This window comes from Aethalodelphis obliquidens, unplaced genomic scaffold (assembly GCF_003676395.1).
Source record: "Aethalodelphis obliquidens isolate GAN/ISIS:26980383/991018 unplaced genomic scaffold, ASM367639v1 scaffold66, whole genome shotgun sequence".
Lineage (NCBI taxonomy): Eukaryota > Metazoa > Chordata > Mammalia > Artiodactyla > Delphinidae > Aethalodelphis > Aethalodelphis obliquidens.
In genome coordinates, this window is record NW_020838010.1 from 255,219 (window position 1) to 281,262 (window position 26,044).

Consider the following 26,044-nt stretch of genomic DNA (forward strand, 5'->3'; position numbering starts at 1 on the left):
TTATCAGATATAGTATTTGCAAAATTTTTCTCCTGTTCTGTGGATTGTTTTTTTACTTTCTTTTTTTTTTTGTGGTACACGGGCCTCTCACTGCTGTGGCCTCTCCCGTTGCGGAGCACAGGCTCCAGACGCGCAGGCTCAGTGGCCATGGCTCACGGGCCTAGCCGCTCCGCGGCATGTGGGATCTTCCCGCACCGGGGCACGAACCCATGTCCCCTGCATCGGCAGGCAGACTGTCAACCACTGCGCCACCAGGGAAGCCCAGTTTTTTCACTTTCTTGATGGTGTTCTTTGAAGCACAAAAGTTTTAATATTTGTTTTTGTATGTTTTCGGTTGTTGTGTGTGCTTTTGATGTCATATCTAAGAAGCCAGTGCCTAATCCAGGGTCAAGAAGATTTAGTCCTATGTTTTCTTCTAAGGGTTTTATAGTTTTAATGCTTAAATTTAGGTTTCTTGACCATTTTGTCTTAGTTTTTGTGTGTGGTGTATGGAAAAGGTTCAGCTTCATTCTTTTACTTGTGGATAGCCAGTTGTCCCAGTGCCATTTGTTGAAAAAAAAGCAGTCTTTGACTCATTGAATTGTCTTGGCACCCTTGCTGAAAATCACTTGACTATAAATGTTAGGGTTTATTTCTTTTTCTTTTCTTTTTTTTAGAAGATGTTGGGGGTAGGAGTTTATTAATTAATTAATTAATTTTTGCTGTGTTGGTCTTCGTTTCTGTGCGAGGGCTTTCTCTAGTTGCGGCGAGCGGGGGCCACTCTTCATCGCGGTGCGTGGGCCTCTCACTGTCGCGGCCTCTCTTGTTGCGGAGCACAGGCTCCAGATGTGCAGGCTCAGTAGTTGTGGCTCATGGGCCTAGTTGCTCTGCGGCATGTGGGATCCTCCCAGACCAGGGCTCGAACCCGTGTCCCCTGCATTAGCTGGCAGACTCTCAACCACTGCACCACCAGGGAAGCCCTAGGGTTTATTTCTTGACTCACAATTCTATTCTATTGACTTATGTTTCTGTTCTCATGCCAGTATCACCCTGTCTTTTTTACTACAGCTGTGTAGTAAGTTTTGAAATTGGGAACTGTGAGTCCTTTAACTTTTTCTTTCCAAAATTGTTTTGGCTTTTTAGGTCTCTTGCATTTCCATATGAATTTTAGGATCTGTTGTCAATTTCTGGATAAAGAAGAAAAATCCAGCTGGAATTTTCTTAGTCATTGCATTGAATCTGTAGATCAACTTGGGTGATATTGTATATTAACAATATTAAATCTTCTAATACATGAACACAGGATGTTTTTCTTTTCCATTTATTCTTTTAAAATTTCATTCAAGGTTGTTTCATAGTTCCCTATGTGCAAGACTTTACTTCCTTTGTTAATTTTATTTCTGAGTTTTTTATTCTTTTTGACATTACAGTAAACGGAATTGTTTTCTTGATTTTATTTTTGGATTGCTCAATGCCAGTATATAGAAATACAATTGATTTTTGTATATATTGATCTTGTATCCTGCAATCTTGCTAAGCTTATTAGTTCTAGTAGATTTTTTTTGTGGATTCCTTATTTAGAATTTTCTATGTACAAGATCATGGAATCTGAATAGTGATATTTTTTACTTCTTCCATTCCAACCTGGATGCCTTTTTTTCCTCTTTTTATTGCCTGATTGACCTGGCTATAACCTTCAGTACAGTGTTGAAGAGAAGTGGTGAGAATGCATATTCTTGTCTTGTTATTTACCTTAAGGGGAAGCAATCAGTCTTTCATCATTAAGTATGAGGTTAACTGTGGGCGTTTTATAGATTCTTTTTATCATGTTGAGGAAGTTCCCTTATATTGCTAGTTTGTTGAGTGTTTTTATCATGAAAGGGTGGTGGATTTTGTTAAGTAATTTTTCTGTGTCTATCGAGATAATCATGTGATTTTTTTTCCTTTATTTTAGTAATATCATTGTTGACCTGAAACAAATAGACCACCAGATATTTCTTCAGCAAAGATGGATTTATTCAGGATGAGCAGAGAATTGCAATTTGGGGTCTACAACCATGGCGAGCCATGGGCAAGTCCCCCAATGGCAAGGGGAGGAGAACACTTTTATAGAGAAGAAAAGGAAGTTGGAAGGGCTATAGTAAACTAAGAGTCCATGGCTTTTCATTGGCCTTGCGAGGAAAGAAGAGTCTTTTTTCTGCCTGTTGGTCTCTGCTGTAGTTGCAGGGTACAAGAGCGCCCCCTTCTGGTCTCCCAACTCTTTAATTGAGGTTTCCGTTTTTTAATTTTTTACATTGTGTATTACTTTTGCTGACTTCTTTTTTTAGTTTATTAAAAGTGCATATTTATTGTAATAAATTTAGAACATAAAAATTACATAAAAGAAAAATCATCTATAATCCCACTACCCATAAATAACCACCACTAACATTTTTCAGTATTTCCTCTTAGTCTTTCCATGTAATTAAATGTTCTTAAAAAGAACATAGTTCTTTCCTAAATTTCTCTATGGCACTCTGTTATACATCATAGTATATTTCATCAGTGGCTTGTTTGGGGACATTAAAATTGTATTCTTGTGAATTCCATGGTTGTCCAGTGGTCAGAACTCCACACTTTCACTGCTGAGGGCCCAGGTTCAATCCCTGGTTGGAGAACTAAGATCCCACAAGCCACGTGTTGTGGCCAAAAAAAGAAAATTGTATTCTTTATTTTTGTATTATGTTGTCTCATTTTGTTTTGTAAAATTACTCTTAACAAAACATCCTTGTGACTAACTCTTTACATACCTCCTTGTATTTTCCTTAGGACAATTTCTTGCAAGAATAATTGCTTTGTCCAAAAAAAAAAATTCTTTCTTAGGCCTCTTATTAACATTAAAAAAATTGTGATAAAATATACATATTTTAATCACTTTATAAGTAAAAATGCAGTGGCATTAAGTACATTTACAACATTGTGTAGCTATCACCACTGGCTATTTCCAGAACTTTTTCATCATCTCAAGCAAAAATTCTCTACCCATAAAGCAACTCCCCATTCCTCTTCTCCCAGGCCCTGTTAATCTATACTCTACCTATTATCTCTATGAATTTGCCTATTACAGGTACCTAATTTAAGTGGAATCATATAATATTTGTCCTTTTTGTGTCTTGATTTTTTTTCCTAACATCTTTATTGGAGTATAGTTGTTTTACAATGTTGTGTTAGTTTCTGCCATATAACAAAGTGAATCAGCTGTATGTACACGTATATCCCCATATCCCCTCCCCCTTGCATCTCTATCCCACCCCTCTAGGTGGTCACAAAGCACCGATCTGATCTCCCTGTGCTATGCAGCTGCTTCCCACTAGCTATCTATTTACATTTGGTAGTGTATATATGTAATGCTACTCTCTCACTTTGTCCCAGCTTACCCTTCCCCCTCACTGTGTCCTCAAGTCTGTTCTCTAAATCGATGTCTCTATTCCTGTCCTGCCCCTAGGTTCATCAGAACTGTTTTTTTTTGTTTTTCTTTAGATTCCATATATATGTGTTAGCCTACAGTATTTGTTTTTATCTTTCTGCCTTGCTTCACTCTGCATGACAGACTCTAGGTCCATCCACGTCACTACAAAAAACTCGATTTTGTTTCTTTTTATGGCTGAGTAATATTCCCTTGTATATATGTGCCACATATTCTTTATCCATTCATCTGTTGATGGACACTTAAGTTGCTTCCATGTCCTGGCTATTGTAAATAGTGCTGAAGTGAACATTGTGGTACATGACTCTTTGTGAATTATGGTTTTCTCAGGGTATATGCCCAGTAGTGAGATAGCTGGGTCGTTTGGTAGTTCTATTTTTAGTTTTTTAAGGAACCTCCATACTGTTCTCCATAGTGGCTGTATCAATTTACATTCCCACCAACAGTGTGAGAGGGTTCCCTTTTTACCACACCCTCCCTAGCATTTATTGTTTGTGGATTTTTTTGATGATGGCCACTCTGACTGGTGTGAGGTGATACCTCATTGTAGTTTTGATTTGCATTTCTCTAATGATTAGTGATGTTGAGCATCCTTTCATCTGTTTGTTGGCAATCTGTGTATCTTCTTTGGAGAAATGTCTATTTAGGTCTTCTGCCCATTATTGGATTGGGTTGTTTGTTTTTTTGATATTGAGCTGCATGAGCTGCTTGTATATTTTGGAGATTAATCCTTCTCAGTTGCTTTGTTTGCAAATATTTTCTCCCATTCTGAGGGTTGTCTTTTCATCTTGTTTATGGTTTCCTTTGCTGTGCAAAAGCTTTTAAGTTTCATTAGGTCCCATTTGTTTATTTTTGTTTTTATTTCTCTAGGAGGTGCGTCAAAAAGGATCTTGCTGTGATTTATGTCATAGAATGTTCTGCCTGTGTTTTCCTCTAAGTTTTATAGTGTCTGGCCTTACATTTAGGTCTTTAATCTATTTTGAGTTTATTTTTCTTTGTGTGTATGGTTTTAGGGAATGTTCTAATTTCATTCTTTTATATGTAGCTGTCCAGTTTTCCCAGCACCACTTATTGAAGAGACTGTCTTTTCTCCATTGTACATTCTTGTCTCCTTTATCAAAGACAAGGTGACCATATGTGTGGGGGTTTATCTCTGTGCTTTCTATCCTGTTCCATTGATATATATTTCTATTTTTGTGCCAGTACCATACTGTCTTGATTACTGTAGCTTTGTAGTATAGTCTGAAGTCAAGGAGCCTGATTCCTCCAGCTCCGTTTTTCGTTCTCAAGATTGCTTTGGCTAGCTGGGGTCTTTTGTGTTTCCATACAAATTGTGAAATTGTTTTTCTAGTTCTGTGAAAAGTGCCATTGGTGGTTTGATAGAGATTGCGTTGAATCTGTAGATTGCTTTGGGTAGTATAGTCATTTTCACCATATTGATTATTCCAATCCAGGAACATGGTATATCTCTCTATCTGTTTGTATCATCTTTAATTTCTTTCATAAGTGTCTTATAGTTTTCTGCATATAGGTCTTTTGTCTCCTTAGGTAGGTTTCTTCCTAGGTATTTTTTTCTTTTTGTTGCAATGGTGAATGGGAGTGTTTCCTTAATTTCTCTTTCTGATCTTTCGTTGTTAGTGTATAGGAGGAATGCAAGAGATTTCTGTGCATTAATTTTGTATCCCGCAACTTTACCAAATTCATTGATTAGCTCTAGTAGTTTTCTGGTGGCATCTTTAGGATTCACTATGTATAGTATCACGTCATCTGCAAACAGTGACAATTTTACTTCTTTTCCGATTTGGATTCCTTTTATTCTTCTTCTCTGATTTCTGTGGCTAAAACTTCCAAAACTATTTTGAATAACAGTGGTGAGAGTGGGAAGCCTTGTCTTTTTCCTGATCTTAATGGAAATGATTTCACTTTTTCACCATTGAGAATGATGTTGGCTGTGGGTTTGTCATATATGGCCTTTATTATGTTGAGGTAAGTTCCCTCTATGCCTACTTTCTGCAGGGTTTTTATCATAAATGGGTGTTGAATTTTGTCAAAAGCTTTTTCTGCATCTATTGAGATGATCATATGGTTTTTATCCTTCAGTTTGTTAATATGATGTATCACATTGATTGATTTGCATATATTGAAGAATCCTTGCATTCCTGGGATAAACCCCACTTGCTCATGGTGTATGATCCTTTTAGTGTTCCGTTGGATTCTGTTTACTAGTATTTTGTTGAGGATTTTTGCATCTATATTCATCAGTGATACTGGCCGGTAGTTTTCTTTTTTTGTGACATCTTTGTCTGGTTTTGGTATCAGGGTGATGGTGGCCTCATAGAATGAGTTTGGGAGTGTTCCTCCCTCTGCTATATTTTGGAAGAATTTGAGAAAGATAGGTGTTAGCTCTTCTGTAAATGTTTGATAGAATTCGCCTGTGAAGCCATCTGGTCCTGGGCTTTTGTTTGTTGGAAGAGTTTTAATCACAGTTTCAATTTCAGTGCTTGTGATTGGTCTGTTTATATTTTCTATTTCTTCCTGGTTCAGTCTCAGAAGGTTGTGCTTTTCTAAGAATTTGTCCATTTCTTCCAGGTTGTCCACTTTATTGGCATATAGTTGCTTGTAGTAATCTCTCATGATATTTCGTATTTCTGCAGGGTCAGTTGTTACTTCTCCTTTTTCATTTCTATTTCTGTTGATTTGAGTGTTTTCCCTTTTTTCTTGATGACTCTGGCTAATGGTTTATCAATTTTGTTTATCTTCTCAAAGAACCAGCTTTAAGTGGTTTTTTTTTTTTTTTTTGCTTTTGCTGTATGTGGGCCTCTCACTGTTGTGGCCTCTCCTGTTGCAGAGCACAGGCTCCGGATGTGCAGGCTCAGCAGCCATGGCTCACGGGCCCAGCTGCTCTGCGGCATATGGAATCCTCCCAGACTGGGGCACGAACCCATGTCCCCTGCATTGGCAGGTGGACTCTCAACCACTGTGCCACCAGGGAAGCCCCAGCTTTAAGTTTTATTGATCTTTGCTGTTGTGTCCTTCATTTCTTTTTCATTTATTTCTGATCTGATTTTTATGATTTCTTTCCTTCTGCTAACTTTGAGGTGTTTTTTTTTTTTGTTCTTCTTACTCTAATTGAGATTTTTCTTATTTCTTGAGGTAGGACTGTATTGCTATAAACTTCCCTCTTAGAAGTGCTTTTGCTGCATCCCATAGGTTTTCGGTCATTGTGTTTTCACCGTCATTTGTTTTTAGGTATTTTTTGATTTCCTCTTTGATTTTTTCAGTGATCTCTTGGTTATTTAGTAGTGTATTGTTTAGCTTCCATGTATTTGTATTTTTTACAGTTTTTTCCATGTAATTGATATCTAGTCTCATAGCGTTGTGGTCGGAAAATATACTTGATACGATTTCAATTTTCTTAAATTTACCAAGACTTGATTTTGTGACCCAAGATATGACCTATCTTGGAGAATGTGCCATGAGCACTTGAGAAGAAAGTGTATTCTGTTGTTTTTGGATGGAATGTCCTATAAATATCAATGAAGTCCATCTTGTTTAATGTATCATTTAAAGCTTGTGCTTATTTATTTTCATTTTGGATGATCTGTCTACTGGTGAAAGTGGGGCGTTGAAGTCCCCTACTATGAATGTGTTACTGTCAGTTTCCCCTTTTATGGCTGTTAGCATTTGCCTTATGTATTGAGGTGCTCCTACGTTGGGTGTGTAAATATTTACAATTGTTCTGTCTTCTTCTTGGACTGATCCCTTGATCATTATGTAGTGTCCTTCTTTGTCTCTTCTAATAGTCTTTATTTTAAAGTCTATTTTGTCTGATATGAGAATTGCTACTCCAGCTTTCTTTTATTTTTATTTGCATGGAATATCTTTTTCCATCCCCTCACTTTCAGTCTGTATGTGTCGCTACGTCTGAAGTGGGTCTCTTGTAGACAGCATATATATGGGTCTTGTTTTTGTATCCATTCAGCCAGTCTGTGTTTTTTGGTTGGAGCATTTAATCCATTTACATTTAAGGTAATTATCGATATGTATGTTTCTGTTACCATATTCTTAATTGTTTTGGGTTTTTTATTGTAGGTCTTTTTCTTCTCTTTTGTTTCCTGCCTAGAGAAGTTCCTTTTGCATTTGTTGTAAAGCTTGTTTGGTGGTGCTGAATTCTCTTAGCTTTTGCTTGTCTGTACACTTAGTATGATTTAGGGAGCCTCCCTCCTAATGGGGGGGTTGTGTTCCTGTCTTGCCGGTTGTTTGGCATGGGGTGTCCAGCACTAGAGCTTGCTGCCCGTTGGGTGGAGCTGGGTCTAAGCATTGAGACAGGGATCTCTGGGAGAGCTCTCGCCAGTTGATGTTAGGTGTGTCCAGGAGGTCTCTGGTGGTCTGATGTCCTGAACTCGGCTCTCCCACCTCAGGGGCTCAGGCCTGTCAGCTGGCCGGAGCATCAAGACCCTGTCAGCCATATGGCTCTGAAGAGAAGGGAGGAAAAAAAGAGAGCAATAAAATAAAATAAAAGAAAGTTATTAAAATAAAAAAATCTTTAAAAATATTATTAAAATTAAAAAAATTTAAAAGTAATAACAAGAAAGAGAAGAGAGCACCCAAACCAATAAACAAATCCACCAATGATAACAAGCGCTAAAAACTATACTAAGATAAACATAAAAATCAAACTAGTCAGTCACATACAGCAAACCCCAAGTCTACAGTTGCTCCCAAAGTCCACTGCCTCAATTTTGTGATGATTCCTTGTCTATTCAGGTATTCCACAGATGCAGGGTACATCAAGTTGATTGTGGAGATTTAATCCGCTGCTCCTGAGGCTGCTGGGAGAGATTTCCCTTTCTCTTCTTTGTTCACACACCTCCTGGGGTTCAGCTTTGGATTTGGCCCCGCCTCTGCGTGTAGGTCGCCGGAGGGCATCTGTTCTTTGCCCAGACAGGACGGGGTTAAAGGAGCAGCTGATGCAGGGGCTCTGGCTCACTCAGGCCAGGGCGAGGGAGGGGTACGGAATGCGGGGCGAGCCTGTGGCGGCAGAGGCCGGTGTGTGTTCTCCTGGGGAAGTTGTCCCTGGATCACGGGACCCTGGCAGTGGCGGGCTGCACAGGCTCTCGGGAGGGCAGGTGTGGAGAGTGGCCTGTGCTTGCACACAGGATTCTCGGTGGCTGCAGCAGCAACCTTAGCATTTCATGCCCTTCTCTGATGTCTGCGCTGATAGCTGCGGCTCGCGCCCGTCTCTGAAGCTCATTTAGGTGGTGCTCTGAATCTCCTCTCCTCGCGCACCCCAAAACAATGGTCTCTTGCCTGTTCGGCAGCTCCAGACTTTTCCCCGGACTGCCTCCCGGCTAGCCGTGGTGCACTAACCCCTTCAGGCTGTGTTCACGCCGCCAACCCCAGTCCTCTCCCTGGGATCTGACCTCCGAAACCCGAGCCTCAGCTCCCAGCCCCCACCTGCCCCGGGAGTTGAGCAGACAAGCCTCTCAGGCTGGTGAGTGCTGGTCGGCACCGGTCCTCTGTGCAGGAATCTCTCTGCTTTGCCCTCTGCTCCCCTGTTGCTACGCTCTCCTCCGTGGCTCTGAAGCTTCCCCCACCCCAACCCCGTTTCCATCAGTGAAGGGGCTTCCTAGTGTGTGGAAACTTTTCCTCCTTCACAGCTCCCTCCCAGAGGTGCAGGTTCCATCCCTATTCTTTTTTTTTTTTTTTTTTGCGGTACGCGGGCCTCTCACTGATGTGGCCTCTCCCGTTATGGAGCACAGGCTCTGGACGTGCAGGCCTAGCAGCCATGGCTCACGGGCCTATCCGCTCTGCAGCATGTGGGATCTTCCCGGACTGGGGCATGAACCCGTGTCCCCTGCATCGGCAGGCGGACTCTCAACGACTGCGCCACAAGGCAAGCCCCATCCCTATTCTTTTGTCTCTGTTTTTTCTTTTGCCCTACCCAGGTTCGTGGGGAGTTTCTTGCCTTTTGGGAAGTCTGAGGTCTTCTGCCAGCATTCAGTAGGTGTTCTGTAGGAGTTGTTCCACATGTAGATGTATTTTTGATGTATTTGTAGGGAAGAAGGTGATCTCCACGTCTTACTCCTCCGCCATCTTGAAGGTCCTCCCCTTGTGGACTTTCATGTTTTACCACTCTTGTATCCCCGGGATAAATCTTACTGGGTCATGATGTGTAATCCTTTTTATATGTTAGTTCAGTTTTCTAGTATTTTGTTTGGGATTTTTGCATTTATATTCATAAAATGTATTGATAATAGTTTTCTTTTGATGTTTTTGTCTGGTTTTAGTGTCAGGGTGTCAAAGAATGAGCTAGGTGGTGTTTCTTCCATGCCTATTTTTTGAAGAGTTAATGAAGGATTGGTGTTAATTCTTCTTTAAATTGTGGTAGAATTGGCCAGTGAAGCCATCTGTTTCTCGAGTTTTCTTTGAAGAAAGTTTTTTCATTATTAATTCAGTCTCTTTACTTATAATAAGTCTGTTCAGATTTTTCTGTTTCTTCTTGAGTTGGTCTTGGTGGTTTTTCTAGGAAATTGTCCATTTTATCTAGGTTGTCTAATTTGTTAGCATATAGTTGTTCATTGTATTCCCTTATAATCCTTTCTATTTTTGTTAAGGTTGGTAGTAATGTTCTCTATTTCCTGATTTTAATTTGAGTCTCTCTCTCTGTCTCTCTGTATCTTTCTGTTTTTTATCTTTTTGGTTAGACTACCTACATGTGTTTCAGGTTTTTTAATCTTTTCAAAGAACCAACTTTTGGTTTTGTTGAGTTTTCCTTATTTTTTTTCTATTCTCTATCACTTCCTGTTTGTGCAGAGCCTCAAGATTAGCCAGAGGTAAGAGCTTAGGGCTTTTTCTGTTCTATCATGAGCATGCATACAGCTCTGGGCAGGCATGAAGCCATATCATGCACTTTGCCTTCTAGATTCCCAGGAATAAGTTAGAGCGTTCCAAAGCCCCTTTTGGATATCCCATTTCCCAGCTTTTTATTTTAACCCTTTATTAGCCTATTGTTTGGCCCAGTTGTTATCCACTGCCTCAGGCAGATGCATGTTCAACAACTGCTTCTGATTTTTTCAAGGAACATTTTTTCAAGGAAAGGCTGTTTGCCTTGGGTGAGCTCTGTGTCAGGTCAAATAAAGACAGCCTTATGAGTGCGGTTTTCCAGGGAATGACCAGATGGGTCAAATAATGACAGATCTCTGGGAATGGGACTGTGAAGGCGCTCCAGCCCCATTCTGTTTCCTCCCATGGCTGCTAGGTGCTGCTTTTCACCATGATTGCTGAGTGTTGGTTTTTCAGGCTTCTGTAAAGCGGAGGAGGAATGGGACTTGGACGATTTAAAATGCCACAGAGCTCACTGTTTTTTACTGAGATTCAACCATTTCATTAAGTAAAGGCTTCCTGAATTGCTGTAAGCTTTTGGTGCATTTTCAGAGTTCTGAAAAATTGATTTTGATGATTTTTGCTAGTGTTCTTGTTGCTTTTATAGAGGAAAGCATTTTCGGAAAGCCTTACTCTGCCATTTTCACTGATGCTCCTCCCATTATGACTTCTTGAACAGGAAAGTGATGGAGTAAAAACTGAACTTGAAGTCAAATATTGTACCAGATCTGACAAAGGATTGACATACTTAATATAAAAACCTATAAGAAAAGTGTTGAATTATAAAAATGAACAATGGGGCTTCCCTGGTGGCGCAGTGGTTGAGAGTCCACCTGCTGATGCAGGGGATGCGGGTTCATGCCCCGGTCTGGGGGTATCCCACATGCCGCGGAGCGGCTGGGCCCGTCAGCCATGGCCGCTGAGCCTGTGCGTCCGGAGCCTGTGCTCCGCAACAGGAGAGGCCACAACAGTGAGAGGCCCGCGTACCGCAAAAAAAAAAAAAAAAAAAAGAACAATGGACATGAAAAGATGAATCACAGAAAAAAATACAATTGATAATAAAGTTTAGAAAAGGAAGTTCAATATCAAAGAAACTCAAATTCAAACCATGAGATACCATTTTCACTATCAAATCAGCAAAAGCAATTTTAATTATTACAATTCTTAGTATTGGCAAAGGAGCAGTGAAGTAAACATTCAAATGCTATAGGTCAGAAAAACAAATTGGTACAGTCAATTTCTGGAATACAATTTGGCAGTAATATCAAGTCGTTTAATAATAATATTCAGGGGAACCTCTTAGTTGTGCACGGAGAAAGAACGATTTAAAAATGGGTGATGTTGAGAAGGGCAAGAAGATTTTTGTTCAGAAGTGTGCTCAGTGCCATACTGTGGAAAAGGGAGGCAAGCACAAGACTGGGCCAAATCTCCATGGTCTGTTTGGGTGAAAGACAGGTCAGACTTTCAGATTCTCTTACACAGCTGCCAACAGGAACAAAGGCATCACCTGGGGAGAGGAGATGCTGATGGAGTATTTGGGGAATCCCAAGAAGTACATCCCTGGAACAAAAATGATCTTCACTGGGTTTAAGAAGGGAGAAAGGGCAGACTTGATAGCTTATCTCAAAAAAGCTACTAATGAGTAGTAGTTGGCCACTGCCATATTTATTACGAAACAAATGTCTCATGATTTTTTATGTGTACCATATTTAAATTGATCTCATACACTGCAATTCAGATCATGAATGGCTGAGGTAATATTTCTGTCCTGATTTAAATAAGATTGGTTTGTGGCTAAAAGAATATGATCAGCTTGGACTTCCCTGGAGGCACAGTGGTTAAGAATCTGCCTGCCAAGGCAGGGGACATGGGTTCGAGCCCTGATCTGGGAAGATCCCACATGCCACGGAGCAACTAAGCCCATGCGCCACAACTACTGAGCCTGCTTTCTAGAGCCCGCAAGCCACAACTACTGAGCCTGTGCGCCTAGAGCCCGTGCTCCGCAGCAAGAGAAGCCACCGCAATGAGAAACTTGTGCACCGTAATGAAGAGTAGCTTCCGCTCGCCACAACCAGAAGAAGCCTGCACGCAGCAACGAAGACACAACACAGCCAAAAATAAATAAATAAATAAAATTTTAAAAATAAATAAATAAATTGCTGTTAAAAATATATATATATATATGCACCTAAATGGCATGTTGATTATTTAAAAAAAAAGAATATGGTCAGCTTTTTGAATTTTGATAGTGATTCCGGTTCAACAAGTACTATCACTCTTTTCCCCTTCTAAAGAGATGATTAAACTTGAATAAGAAATGTTAAACTTTTCAGGCATATAGTGAATGCCTTCTCAAACCCTATAGGAGATTGGTTTTATATTTAGATTCATATAACTGTTTATATTAATATATTTAAATATTGAGAAGATCTCTTCACTGTCTCATAGAACAGCAAGATTCACCTGTGTTTCAAGTTGTGTTCATTCGCCTGTTAAGGCAAGGGCTGAAGATACACTGGCAATGTCCACTTTCTCTTTTTGGGCTTAACTATGCCAATTTAATTAAAATTCTCTATCTATCTAAAATATTGCCTTTTACTTAATGAAAGGCATTTTAGTGTGGTTTATGTATAGCATCAAATAGAGAATATTTAGTACTTCTTACACACATACCACAAAAATAATAATATTCATTGACCAAATAATTTAATTTCTATGTATCTTTACTGAGAAAATAGTAAACCACTTGGATGAAGATTTATATACAGAGATATTCATTGCATTGTTATATATAATAGTGAAGAGTTGAAATCAACCTAAATGTTCAATAATAGAATAGCTAAATAATTTATAGTATATTCAACTTAATAGATTTTTTACAGTCATTAAAAATACTGTTTTAGAAGACTTATTTAATGGCATTGAAAATGTATAATATAATGTTAAGTGAAAAATCAAACTTTAATATACAGTTTGGTCTAAATTTTAGAAGGGGAAAAAGGAAGGAAATACAAACACAAAAAAAGTACATCAACTTGTTAATGGTGGTGATCTCTAGGTAGGTAAGATACAGGAGATTTAATTTTCTTCACACCTTTCCATTCTTCCCAGATTCTATACATTATGGGTTTATTAACTTTATAATAAGGGCTATGGCCAAATGTTATATAAATGTAGTGATCTGACATTTGTATGGAAGATAGATTAGAAGAAGGAGAAAGTTAGGGTGGTAGTGGGAATGGAGAGGATAAAGAAAATCTAAAAGTCATTTTAGGAATTCCCTGGCAGTCCAGTGGTTAGGGCTCTGCGCTCCCACTGCAGGGGGCACAGGTTCAATCCCTGGTCGGGGAACTAAGATCCTGCATGCTGTGTGGTGCAGCCAAATAAATAAATAAATAAAAATAAAAATAAAAATACATTTTATAAGAAGAAACTCTAGGATGTGAAGACAAATTGGATGTGGCAGATAAAGGGTTTCTAGCGTGATCAAAATTAAGGTAGCAAAGAAGAGAATCCTATTTAATAGAGGAAAGATTTAGTTTTAGACACAATTGAGGATGATTGACATCTAAGGGATGTTCTCCTGTAGGTAGTTGAAAATACAGATGAAGTTTGTTTCTCCAATGTTAGTATGTCCTTGAAAGTATGTAGTGTTTTTTTAAGACTTGGCGATAATTAATATTTTTTACTCATTGAAATTAGTCTAAATTTAGAGAGGTTTTACTTATTGTATGCTATGTTCATGATATTATTGCTTCATTTTCCTTGAATGTACCGTGTAAAATAACTGATTAGCAAACGTTAGTGTGACTTCACCTTGTTTTGCTTTGGACTGGCTCAGAGTTCTCATGTTTCCATTATGATTACTCTCATAGTTGTTGTTATTGCTGAAAATTACTATGTTTGAATAAGAAATGTAATTATTACCCCAACAATATTTATTTTTTATTTTTCTATGAATTTTAGGCAATGAACATTTTGACTTCAGTATTGCTTCTGTATGCAAAAGAGGAAGAAGCTTTTTGGCTTCTGGTTGCTGTATGTGAACGAATGTTACCTGATTATTTTAATCGTCGAATCATTGGTAAAAAACAAAACACATATACATATATGAACACATATTTCTTTTCTAAACAATTTATAGGCCTCTTGTCTATCCAGTTACCTATCAAGTGGAAGAACTGATAATTAAGTTGCAAAATATACAAAATGCAAGCAATATCAAATGTCACATTCACTGACATGCTCAAGAGAAGAGCTTTTTGCACTGAACATATGATTGGAAAAACGTATTATTTAATACGTTGCTTTTTAAAAATAAAGTGCCTGGTCTGTTTCCATATAAAATAGAAGTTTTAAGTTTACTATCTCTGTATTGCTAAAACAGTGGTAATCTGAAGCATCTGGAGTTACTGGAAAAATTTTAATAGTCTCTTTATGTGAGAGAGATTTTAATCAGCTTAAAATCTCCACATTTTTATGAATTGTATAGATATATTCAAGCTTTGAAAGAAGGATCAAGTTCTTAGTTTGTTACTTATATAATATTTTCTTCAGTCATCAAATATTTGTAGATCCATGATCCCCTACCTTAAAACCATAGGTGGTCTCCTTTGTACCCTCATAAGCCTTCGGTGTCATGGCTAGGTCGTTGACTGTATTGTCTTGTGTTATAATTATTTGTCTATTTATTGCAAGTTCTATTAGAGATTAAACGCTTTGAAGATGAGACCATTTAATTAATTGATGTATCTCTTATAGTACCTATTACAGGTTTCTGCACATAATAAAGATTCCATAAATAACTGTTCCAATGAATATGAATTGAGTTTCTCAAGTGCTTCTTGATGCATGATACTGCTAGCAGATAAAGAGATGCATGAAATATAGAAAAGGCACTGAAGAAGTTCATAATTTAAGGAAGAGAAATGAGATATATCAGCCTACTAATAGAAGTGGGAAGGTATTGGAAACAAGTCCTTTTGAAAGGTGTTCATTTTAAAATTTCTTTTTATGTTCTCCAGGTGCCTTGGTGGATCAGGCAGTCTTTGAAGAACTTATCAGAGATCACCTTCCCCAGCTGACTGAACATATGACTGATATGACATTCTTTTCCTCAGTTTCTCTCTCATGGTTCCTCACACTTTTTATTAGTGTGCTACCTATTGAAAGTGCAGTGAATGTGGTGGACTGTTTCTTCTATGATGGAATAAAGGCCATTTTACAACTGGGATTGGCAATACTTGACTATAATTTAGACAAACTTCTGGCATGTAAAGATGATGCTGAAGCTGTGACAGCTTTAAACAGGTACTGTGAGAATCATAACATTTAAATCTGGAGAGCCCCTTAGAGCTTATGTTGTTCAAACCCCTTATTTTATAGATGAGAAAACTGAGCCCTAGAAACTTTAAATAATTTGCCCAAAGTCACAAAGCTGGTTGAATGAAAACGCTAGGCCTAAAGTCCACTCCTCTGTTTCTAAATAGAATATAACAAAAGTAAGTCAGTCACTTTGAAGTAAACCACTAGGTTATATATACATTTACACTAACATCTAATATGGTTGATTCGGTATGCTGGGACTTTCATAGTCCCAGTTCGAGCTATAAAGTGTGTAAGAGTAATTTGAGGTGGGGGAGGTGGTTGATAATATTAAATGTCCAGTGGGGGGAAATTGTTCTGGTTTTCAAGTGGTTTCAATCAGGTAAGCTGAGCTTTATTTTCCTGGTGCGTTTTCTGTGAATTCTATTTTGTACTGAAACACATGTGTGGGATATGTGTGTGTGTGTTTGTGTATACACAGTATATGTTAAATGAATGAATATATGAATATTTGGGTAACTTGTAATGGTGCATCAAATCCCATTTATTTATAAAGAATAAAGTATAAACACCTCACTCTGGTATTTAGAACTCTCAATGTTAAGGCCTCAATGTATCTTTCTTAAATTATTTCTCCTCACGTGCCTCTACATACCGTATATTCCACCCTTACTGGGCCATGTGGTATTTTCTGAGAAAACTCTGAGCCTATCTGCTTCCCCATGCTCTCCTCCCCACCTCTGAAGTCATTTCATCACCATCCCATTTCCCACTCCCATGTCCTCCTAATTCCCAACCATCTTCAAATTCTCCTCCCTCATAAGACTGTCCCTTGTCCTCTCGGTAGAAATTAATCTCGAACTAGGGAGAAATTAGCTGTCATTTTCTCTGTATTTTACTTCTACTGATTCTTGTATTACTGTCACTTTTGGATAGGTTCTTTGACAATGTCACTAATAAGGATAGCCCGTTGCCTTCAAGTGTGCAGCAGGGTTCAAATGTAAGTGATGAAAAAAGCAGTCATATTAGAGTGGATATTACAGATTTGATTAGAGAGTCAAATGAGGTAAGTTTTTCTTATACCATAAATATAATTACATAGCATATTTAAAATGATAGATACTATAGTTATATCTCTAGTGGTATATTAAGAGTAAGATAATAATACATGTAAAGATGCAGTAATGTAAACTCTGATTTCACTTTAAAAATGAGTTCTATGAACTGTTCCTACGTTATATAGCTTCCTCTGCTTCAGTTTGCTTTTCATTAAATGAAACTATTCACATAGTTTTACAAATAATGACCACTTTTAAATATCTATCGCTGCATAAAAAGGTGAAAAATATTCTCTTCTTAGAGACTAAGAATTTTACCAGTGTTCTTGTACTTAGTCTAGACCCATAGTAGATGGAATCCTCTCCTGTGAATATACAGAAAAACTGAAACGTAGGAGGTGAAAATTTGCATAATCACTGAAGAAGTTGGGAAAATAGCTAGGAATAGAACCAAGGCCTCTGAGAATTGAATCTGATGAAATTCAATTGTAAGAAAAGTGGATATTTATTATGAATGAGTATCCACTGAAATCATATTTTTTGCAGAAATATGGGAGTATTCGCTATGAAGATATATACAGCATGCGCTGTCGAAATAGGTTGTATGTGATACAGACCCTAGAGGAAACAACAAAGCAGAATGTGGTGAGTATCCACCCAATGGGGGAAAACCAATTGGAGTAACATTTTTTTCCTGAACTTCATTTAAAAATTATCATTTCATGTTAAGAAAATAAAATAACTATATATTTGAGCTAGATTCTTGCCACAGCTTAGCTTACTGTAAATTTTTTGAGAGGAAATAAGTGATTTTCTTCTGGTTGAAGCATTGGTTTTCCAACATGTGTTGTGTTATGTGACCTTTAATATTGAATGCTATGATGTAGGCATTTAAGCATAACATATTTGTGATGTGCTTCATCAATAAGAACAGCTGACCTACATAGTACTCTAGGCTGCTAATATGTATTATTATCCTTGGATACCCAAGATAAAGTGAAAAAGGAATAAACAGTGTGTTTTAAGTACTCCTTTTTAGTATTTGGATGACTGCATTAGAAGCTGTTAATATTGGTTGCTTCTGGTGAGTGGAATTAATAGATTTCTGGTTGGAAGAGAGAGTGTTTTACTTTGCTGTATGAATCCTTCTGTGCTGTTTGAGCTTTTATCATGATCATGTATTGTTTTTGTAAACCTACTTGCTTAAAGGTTAAGTCCTCAGAGGTACAAATCTGGGAAAATTAACATTTCTGAATACATGCTCATTGTGAATAATTCAAACATTATAGAAATGTAAAAAAGTAGAAGTTTCCTACCCCAGGAGTAACTAACATTAAAATGATTTGGCATGTATCCTTCCAGATCTTTTTTCTAAATATCTATAGACATAAATGTGTATGTGGTGGGGGGGAGGGGGACAATATAGCTTTTCAAATGAGATCATACCAGTTACTTTGTTCTGCAACTTTTTTCACTCAGAGCTATATCATGGTCATTGCATATTATTGCATACCTCGCTTCTCTTAATGCACTGAATAGTAGGTCTCCATTTAGTAGGTCTCCCTCTCTCTTTCATTTTAATGTTTTTTCGCTTTTGCAAGTAATACCTTATATAAACAACATGGGTTTGAACTGCACAGGTTCACCTACATGTGGATTGTTTTCAATAAACATGTACTACAGTACTACAAGATCCATGGTTGGTTGAATCTGCAGATGTGGAACCATGGATATGAAGGGCCAACTGTAAAGTATATGCAGATTTTTGACTGTGTGGAAGGTCAGCACCCTTAACCCCCGAGTTGTTCAAGGGTCAACTGTATATCTAATCTTACACATTTGTAAGAGTATTTAAACATTGACAGGTCCTGCTAAATTATCCTCTAAAAGATTTGTATCAAATTATAATCCCACCAACAGTGTGTAAGAATGCCTTTTTCCCCACACTCCCACTAGCGTCACATTTTAAAAATATTAGTGGTATTAATTCTTTGTCAATTATATTTGTGGCTAACATTTCCACCAATCTTGTTGTTTCTTTAATTTTTATGATGTATTATGATGTATTTCAGAGTATATAACTTTCAAAATTTTATGTAGTCAAATCTCTTCTTTTTTTACATATTGTGTGTGTTTCATGTCAAACTTAGCAAGGCCTTCCGCATATAAAATTATATAATTTATAAACATACTTTCTCATATTGGCTTATAGTACTGGTATTGCTTTGTTTTTTTAAAAATTAATTTATTTACTTATTTTTGGCTGTGTTGGGTGTTTGTTGCTGCGCGCGGGCTTTCTCTAGTTGCTTCGAGCAGGGGCTACTCTTCGTTGCAGTGCGTGGGCTTCTCACTGCGGTGGCTTCTCTTGTTGTGGAGCACGGGCTCTAGGCACACGGGCTTCAGTAGTTGTGGCTTGCGGGCTTTAGGGCGCAGGCTCAGTAGTTGTGGCGCATGGGCTTAGTTGCTCTGCGGCATGTGGGATCTTCCCAGACCGGGGCTTGAACCTGTGTCCCCCGCATTGGCAGGCAGATTCCTAACCACTGTGCCACCAGGGAAGCCCTGTTTTTTTTTTTAACATTTAGATCTTGAATACACGTAAAGTATATATTTTGTTTATAGTGTGATATAGGACTCTAATGGTATTTTTTTCCCAACTGAAATAGCCCATTATTTGAATACCATTTATTGAATCCTCCATTGTTACTGTACTCTACTCTGCCTTTTTCATATGCTAATATGGGTTTATTTCTGTAGTTTCTTTTTTTTCTGTAACTGTTTCTTTTTTTTTTTTAATTTATTTTATTTATTTATTTATTTTTGGCTGCGTTGGCTCTTTGTTGTTGCATGCGGGCTTTCTCTAGTTTCGGTGAGTGGGGGCTACTCTTCCTTGTGGTGGGTGGGCTTCTCATTGCGGTGGCTTCTCTTGTTGCGGAGCACAGGCTCTAGGCACGTGGGCTTCAGTAGTTGTGTCACGCAGGCTCAGTAGTTGTGGCGCACGGGCTTAGTTGCTCTGTGGCATGTGGGATCTTCCCAGACCAGGGCTCAAACCCATGTCCCCTGCCTTAGCAGGTGGATTCTTAACCACTGCGCCACCAGGGAAGCCCCACACTGTTTTAATTATTGTGGCTTTATAGTCCATTTTGAAATCTGGTAAGGCTTTTAATATTCCTTTTTAATATCCATTTTAATGATGTCTTTTTAAATGTCCTTTAGTAAGCATTTATTGTTTTCATCATATAGATCTTACACATTTCTTGTTGGGTTTGTCTACTCCTATATATTTTATGGTTTTGTTACTAATATGAATGAGATCTTTTTTCTTTACATTTTCTAATTTGTTTATTATAGTATATGTAAAAGCCATTGATTTGCACATGTTGCTTTTTTAAGTGGCTGTGTTACTGACTCTCATTAATTCTAATTTTTTTCAGTTGAATTTCTGAATAGACAAGCATATCATTTCTAGTCTTAGAGTTTTGGCGCTTCCTAATATATATACCTGTTTTCAGTTTTTTGGTGTTATTGTAGTGGGTAGGACCTTCAGAGAAGTATTAAATAATAGCAGTGGAAGTAGCCTTCCTTGTCTCATTCTGGAATTTAGTAGAAGTGCCTCTGGTATTTTATTATTAAGTATGATATTTGCTGTTGATTTTTGAAGGATGCCTTTTAGCAAATTAAGGAGTTTCATTCAGTTTCTAGGTTAAGGGATTTGGGACATTTAAAAAAAATCTATATTGAATGTTAACTTTGATCAAATAACTTTTCCATATCTTGAGGTTATATTTATTAATGTAGTAAAGTACATTAAAGAATTCCTAATATTAGACTTCCGTTGGATTCTTGAAATGAGTCCTGTTTGTTCGTGTTGTATTATTCTTTTAATATTCTGCTTTGATAATTTTCCTAAATAGTTTAGCTTGGTTCTTTATATCTGTGTTAAAGTGACATTGGCTTATAGTGTGTGTGCGCTAACTTTAGTTTTCATATTAGAATTGTGCTCACGTCATAGAATGGATTTTGGAACAAATCATATTTTTCTATGCTCTGGGATAGATTACGTTTTTTGGCACAGAGAGGGAATGTACATCTCCCAGTGACTTTGAAGTGTTTAATGACAACCCCATATGGTGACTTGACAGATTGCTTATATAGCAAGACAGGAATATATGGAAAAAAACTATAGAATATTGTTGCTTATATTTATAGACATTAAGTGGCTGTCCTTTGGCAGTTATCTCTGGATATGAAGAGATGAAGGTCAAATTACATATCAGAATAGAATTGAGCTATAGTCTCTGTACAACTTTTTAAAAGGGAAAATATGTACATTTACTTTGTTATTCCTTTAAAAAGTTAAAAAAAATATATTTTATTCTGGCAGAGGGAGATTTCTAAATTGATTCAAAGAGAATTTCTATGCTGAAGTGTTAAATTCTAAATTGCTTTTAATCCTTTTAAAGTTGCGTGTTGTATCACAAGATGTGAAATTGAGCCTTCATGAATTGGATGAACTTTATGTCATCTTTAAGGTACTGTTTTCCTTCTTTAAATGAAAAATAATATTCTTAGCAGAATTTTACCACAACTGTTCAACTATTTTATCTTTAATTACTTTAGTAGACATGTTTAAAAGAAAAAAATCTTATAAAGTTACTTTTTCTGATATAATGACTTTGCTTTTTTTTTTTTTTTCCCCATTTCTTAAATAGAGAGAGTTGTTTTTTTCTTACTATTGGTGTTTGAGTTCTCCAGTATTGAAGCACCATGATCCTAGTCTGCCATATTTGGAACAGTATCAGATTGACTGCCAGCAGTTCAGAGTGTTGTATCACTTGTTGAGTCCCTGGGCTCATTCTGCAAACAGAGACTCACTAGCTTTATGGACATTCAGATTGTTGGATGAAAACTCCGACTGCCTTATAAACTTCAAAGAATTCTCCTCTGCAATTGGTAGGATGATGTCCAATAATCTTCTTTTTTAAAGCAAAAAAATAAAGGTACCCCTAGAAATACTTAGTACTGCCTATCATTGCCAATTTAGTCAGATTTTATCAGCCTGATATCAGATTTTTTTATCAGATTTACATTGTCTCCAACTTTAGCAATAACTGGACCATTTTCTTTGTTTTTTGCTAAGTCTAAATATATTCATCTCATTTTGCCCCAACCCTCCCAGAAAAACAAGCTGTTAGATGTGGATGATTTAATGAAGGAAGAGAATGTCCTGATTTTCCCACCTTCAGGCACATGGATTCTTCAGGAGGACGTTCTCCCTCAGTAAAAATCCAACCACATAGCCTAGAAAAGTGGTAGAGAAATATTCAATGAACATTTTGTGCCTGTAGATAGTCCACTGGTTATATCATTCCTTTGCTTTTCCAGACAACCTAGCATGCTTTCTTATCAGGGATTGCCCCTTGAAGAGGAGTTCTCTCCTCAGATGAAGCATAAGGCCTCATTCAAAAGAAAAAGTAAATTTTAGATTGGGATTGGGGGAAAGAGTTCAGCAGAAGAGCATTTTATTTATCCCTCTGATAAAGGGTATTTTGCTTATATACTTCAAGGAGAGAATCTGGCCTACTGGGTAGTTGTTTAACAGTTAGTTTAAGTAACAGAAGGTTTCTGAATCCTAATTCCTGGCTAGTATCTGTGTCTTAATTAATCTGTGTTGCTGGAATTGATTGAATGTTCTTTGGCTGTGATTATTTGCAATTTAATTTTATTGAACAGACATAATGTACAATGGAAGTTTTACTGAGAAGCTTAAGGTGCTTTTTAAGCTGCATATTCCTCCAGGTAAGAATTTAACAGTTGTTAGTGATATATAGGAGTTGACTCCATTTTAACAAGTATAATTACAGATATCATTCCATTTTAACAAATAACGTAATTTTCCATATGATATAAGGTCATTGCTTCATTGTGGCCCATGGATCATATTAGCAATATTTTTGCTGATATATAGTTACACTGACATCTATGGAAGAGTTTCTGTGCAACAGATGGGTTCACAAGTTTCCTTCCTGTTAGTGTTCAATCAATTTAATGATAAGTAGTTTGTGTGTAGGAACTATCTATCATTTGAATATTGTCATAATGTTGAATTTTTATTGTTGTTGTTGTTATTAGAGAGTTGAATTTAACTTTAGACAAACTGCTAAACTTGTGAAATACTACAAATTATTCAGAAAAATGAGACCAGGCAACAGGGATATTAAACATTTGGAAAAGGAAGCAAAATAGGGCTTCCCTGGTGGCACAGTGGTTAAGAATCCTCCCGCCAATGCAGGGGACACGGGTTTGAGCCCTGGTCCAGGAAGATCCCACATGCCGCGGAGCAACTAAGCCCATGTGCCACAACTACTGAGCCTGCGTTCTAGAGCCCGTGAGCCACAACTACTGAGCCCGCGTGCCACAGCTACTGACCCTGTGCTCTAGAGCCCGTGCTCTGCAACAAGAGAAGCCACCGCAATGAGAAGCCCACACACCGCAACGAAGAGTAGCCCCTGCTCACCACAACTAGAGAAAGCCCGTGCACAGCAACGAAGACCCAATGCAGCTAAAAATAAATATTTTTTTTTAAAAAAAGGAAGCAAAATAAAAGCTACCATTTATTGAGCACTTGCTCTGTCGAGGTGTTTGCTTTACGTGCAGTCTTTTATTTAGTTCTCATGATATCCTTGAAAGGTGGTATTATCCTTCCAATTTTGATGATACGGAAACTAAGGGAAAGATTAAATTTGCTGAAGATCACATAGCTAATAAATTGGTTAGCTGAGATTCAAACTGAAGTCTGACTCCAAAGCACAGGTTTCTTCCTATTCTACCATACTGCCTTAATGTTACCACATCATTCCACTTTACTTAAGTATTTCCCTCTGACCTTAAGAGGCAGCCTTTTCCAGGCCTGATCCATAATTGGGAAACCAGTCTTAGACTTTAAAGGAACATTGCAAAAGTACCTTTTAGCTTAGATAGGGTGATTCACACACACACACAAAAAAAGTACCTCATAATTTGTCTAAAGCTACACCTAAGATCTTTTAGAGCCTTCCCAGGATAGCTGGGAACCATTCTTTACCAGACCAGAAATCTAAAAGCCATCTTTAACCCTTCACAAACTCAAGTCACAATCACAGCATTTAAAACAAAAGACAAACCAAATAATAACTATGAAGGACTTTACATTGTCAAGTCAAATTAGAATGTCTAATATTGCCATGGAATGAGTACGCTTTCAATAGAAGGATCAAAAATAGAAAAAACACTGTGTATCTGTTAGAGCACTCAACTTCGTGTTTTCCTTCTTATTAAAGACGTTTTTAAATGACTGAGGTCACGTTTTCAGAGATTCCCAAGTGCCAGATTTTTTAAACATTTTTTAAAACTTTTTATTTTATATTGGAGTATATCCAATTAACCCATATTTTTAAATTTCAACTTGTAGTGGCTCTTGGAAAACTATTAAAAAGCAAGAAATTTGGAAAAATAATAGAACTCAAAGTGATCAAGTACTTCTTGTTATTTGCTATACGGTAGAGTAATACTACTTCCACATTTCTTCACGTATGTCTTTTTTTGACAGGGACCCTTTGTTTGATTCTCTGCCCCCAGATTTAATTGATCTATTATAGGACTCGTTTCTGTCCCTCATTGTTATAAATGTGATTTGGGTTATCTGTTTTCAGCTTATACTGAAGTGAAGTATAAGGACCCTTCAAAGGGAGATGAACTTTCCAAGGAAGAATTACTTTATTTCAGTCAGCTCCATGGTAAATATCTGTTTTAAATTTATCTGTTTTGGGACTTCCCTGGTGGTCCAGTGGGTGAGACTCCCTGCTTCCAATGCAGGGGACCCAGGTTCAATCCCTGGTCAGGGAACTAGATCCCGCATGCATGCTGCAACTAAGAGTCTGCATGCCACAACTAGGGGGTCCGCATGCTGCAACTAAGAAGTCTACATGCCACAACTAAGAGCCTGCATGCTGCAACTAAGAGCTGGCGCAGCCTAAATAAATAAGTAAATTTATCTGTTTTGATTATTAGTCACCCAGAGGTCTTTCTGGCTTAAACATTCTTTACCCAGCTACCACTAGTAAAATTTGGGTTAATTATACCTTATACTTCTTTTGTGCTACCATAACACTTAGTACAGTCCTAAATGCATGGTAAGTACTCTATAAATATTTGACTGATCAACTAAACTACATTTTGGGTTTTGATTTATGGAATTTCTTATTTACTGGAGAATTAGAAAGAAAATGCATTTTGTTTCTACTTCTGTAGCAGAAATTTCTAAAAAGTATCCAACCATTTTTTATGCCTTGTTAAAATGCGATGAAGACAATAGAATCTTTGATGATTGAAGGTCATAGCTATTATTCAAACAGTGAATACTTATCATAAATCACTGTAGGTGTAGGAGACCGGGATGAGTCTGTCTCCAAGACATAATTTGGAAGGGTTATGAGCTAATTTTTGTGTCTTTTGCTTCTTTTTCATAAATATGAATGTCTTAAAGAGGGATAAGTTCTTATTAATGTATGTTTATGTTACTGTATGTTAGTGTTTGAAGTGACCTTACAAATCATCTAGTCAAGTCCCTTAATTATATAGAGGGCACTGAGGCCAAGAAAGGAGAAGTGACTCGTGTAAGAGTTTTCAATGAGGTTTTACCACAATCAGGACTAGTAGCTCAGTCTTTTGACTTCCGGTGTGTGTGTGTTTTTTCCCTAATAAAAGAAGTAATACAATTTAATTCGAAGAAAATCACAAGGAAGAAAATACCACATACCACCCAGAAATAAATACTTAATATTTGGTATACTTCCTTCTAAGATTTTTGTTTGTTTGTTTTTTGCGGTATGCGGGCCTCTCACTGTTGTGGCCTCTCCCGTTGCGGAGCGCAGGCTCAGCGGCCATGGCTCACGGGCCCAGCCGCTCCGTGGCATGTGGGATCTTCCCGGACCGGGGCACGAACCCATGTCCTCTGCATCAGCAGGTGGACTCCCAAGCACTGCGCCACCAGGGAAGCCCTGAGATTTTTTATATGGATTTTTCCCCAGTGTTCTTTTTAAAGTTCTTGAATACTTTGCCATCTAATGATAGGAGGTCAGGTTAGCTATAATTGGTTTGATGAATTGAAGAACATAAAGTGTGCTTATAAGTCTTTATATAAAATATTATTTTACTTTCAAAAGGTATTTGTTAAATATTTTACAAAATGCAATTGTCCTCTTTTCCTCTAGTTTCCAAGCCTGCAAAGGAGAAGGAAGCAGAGTCAGCAAAAAACAGCCCTGAAAAAGGTATATGATCTAGGAGTATCATTTAG

At 37.6% G+C, this 26,044-nt stretch overlaps 1 protein-coding gene and 1 pseudogene across 4 annotated transcripts in view; both read left to right on the plus strand.

Moving 5' to 3' along the window:
- Window positions 1-26,044, plus strand: part of TBC1D8B (TBC1 domain family member 8B) — an 84,701-nt gene that overhangs the window by 53,518 nt on the left and 5,139 nt on the right. For 2 of the 4 annotated variants that reach the window (XM_027089450.1, XM_027089451.1), the window contains exons 11-19: window positions 14,297-14,414; window positions 15,355-15,640; window positions 16,592-16,721; window positions 17,260-17,358; window positions 21,174-21,242; window positions 21,423-21,663; window positions 22,444-22,509; window positions 24,402-24,485; window positions 25,962-26,018. In XM_027089450.1, coding sequence (XP_026945251.1) covers window positions 14,297-14,414; window positions 15,355-15,640; window positions 16,592-16,721; window positions 17,260-17,358; window positions 21,174-21,242; window positions 21,423-21,663; window positions 22,444-22,509; window positions 24,402-24,485; window positions 25,962-26,018 — 1,150 coding nt within the window. Of the gene's footprint in view, window positions 1-14,296; window positions 14,415-15,354; window positions 15,641-16,591; window positions 16,722-17,259; window positions 17,359-21,173; window positions 21,243-21,422; window positions 21,664-22,443; window positions 22,510-24,401; window positions 24,486-25,961; window positions 26,019-26,044 lie in introns of those variants that run through there. The other 2 variants (XM_027089452.1, XR_003429298.1) reach the window with 2 other exon arrangements.
- Window positions 11,327-12,202, plus strand: LOC113610934 (cytochrome c-like; annotated as a pseudogene).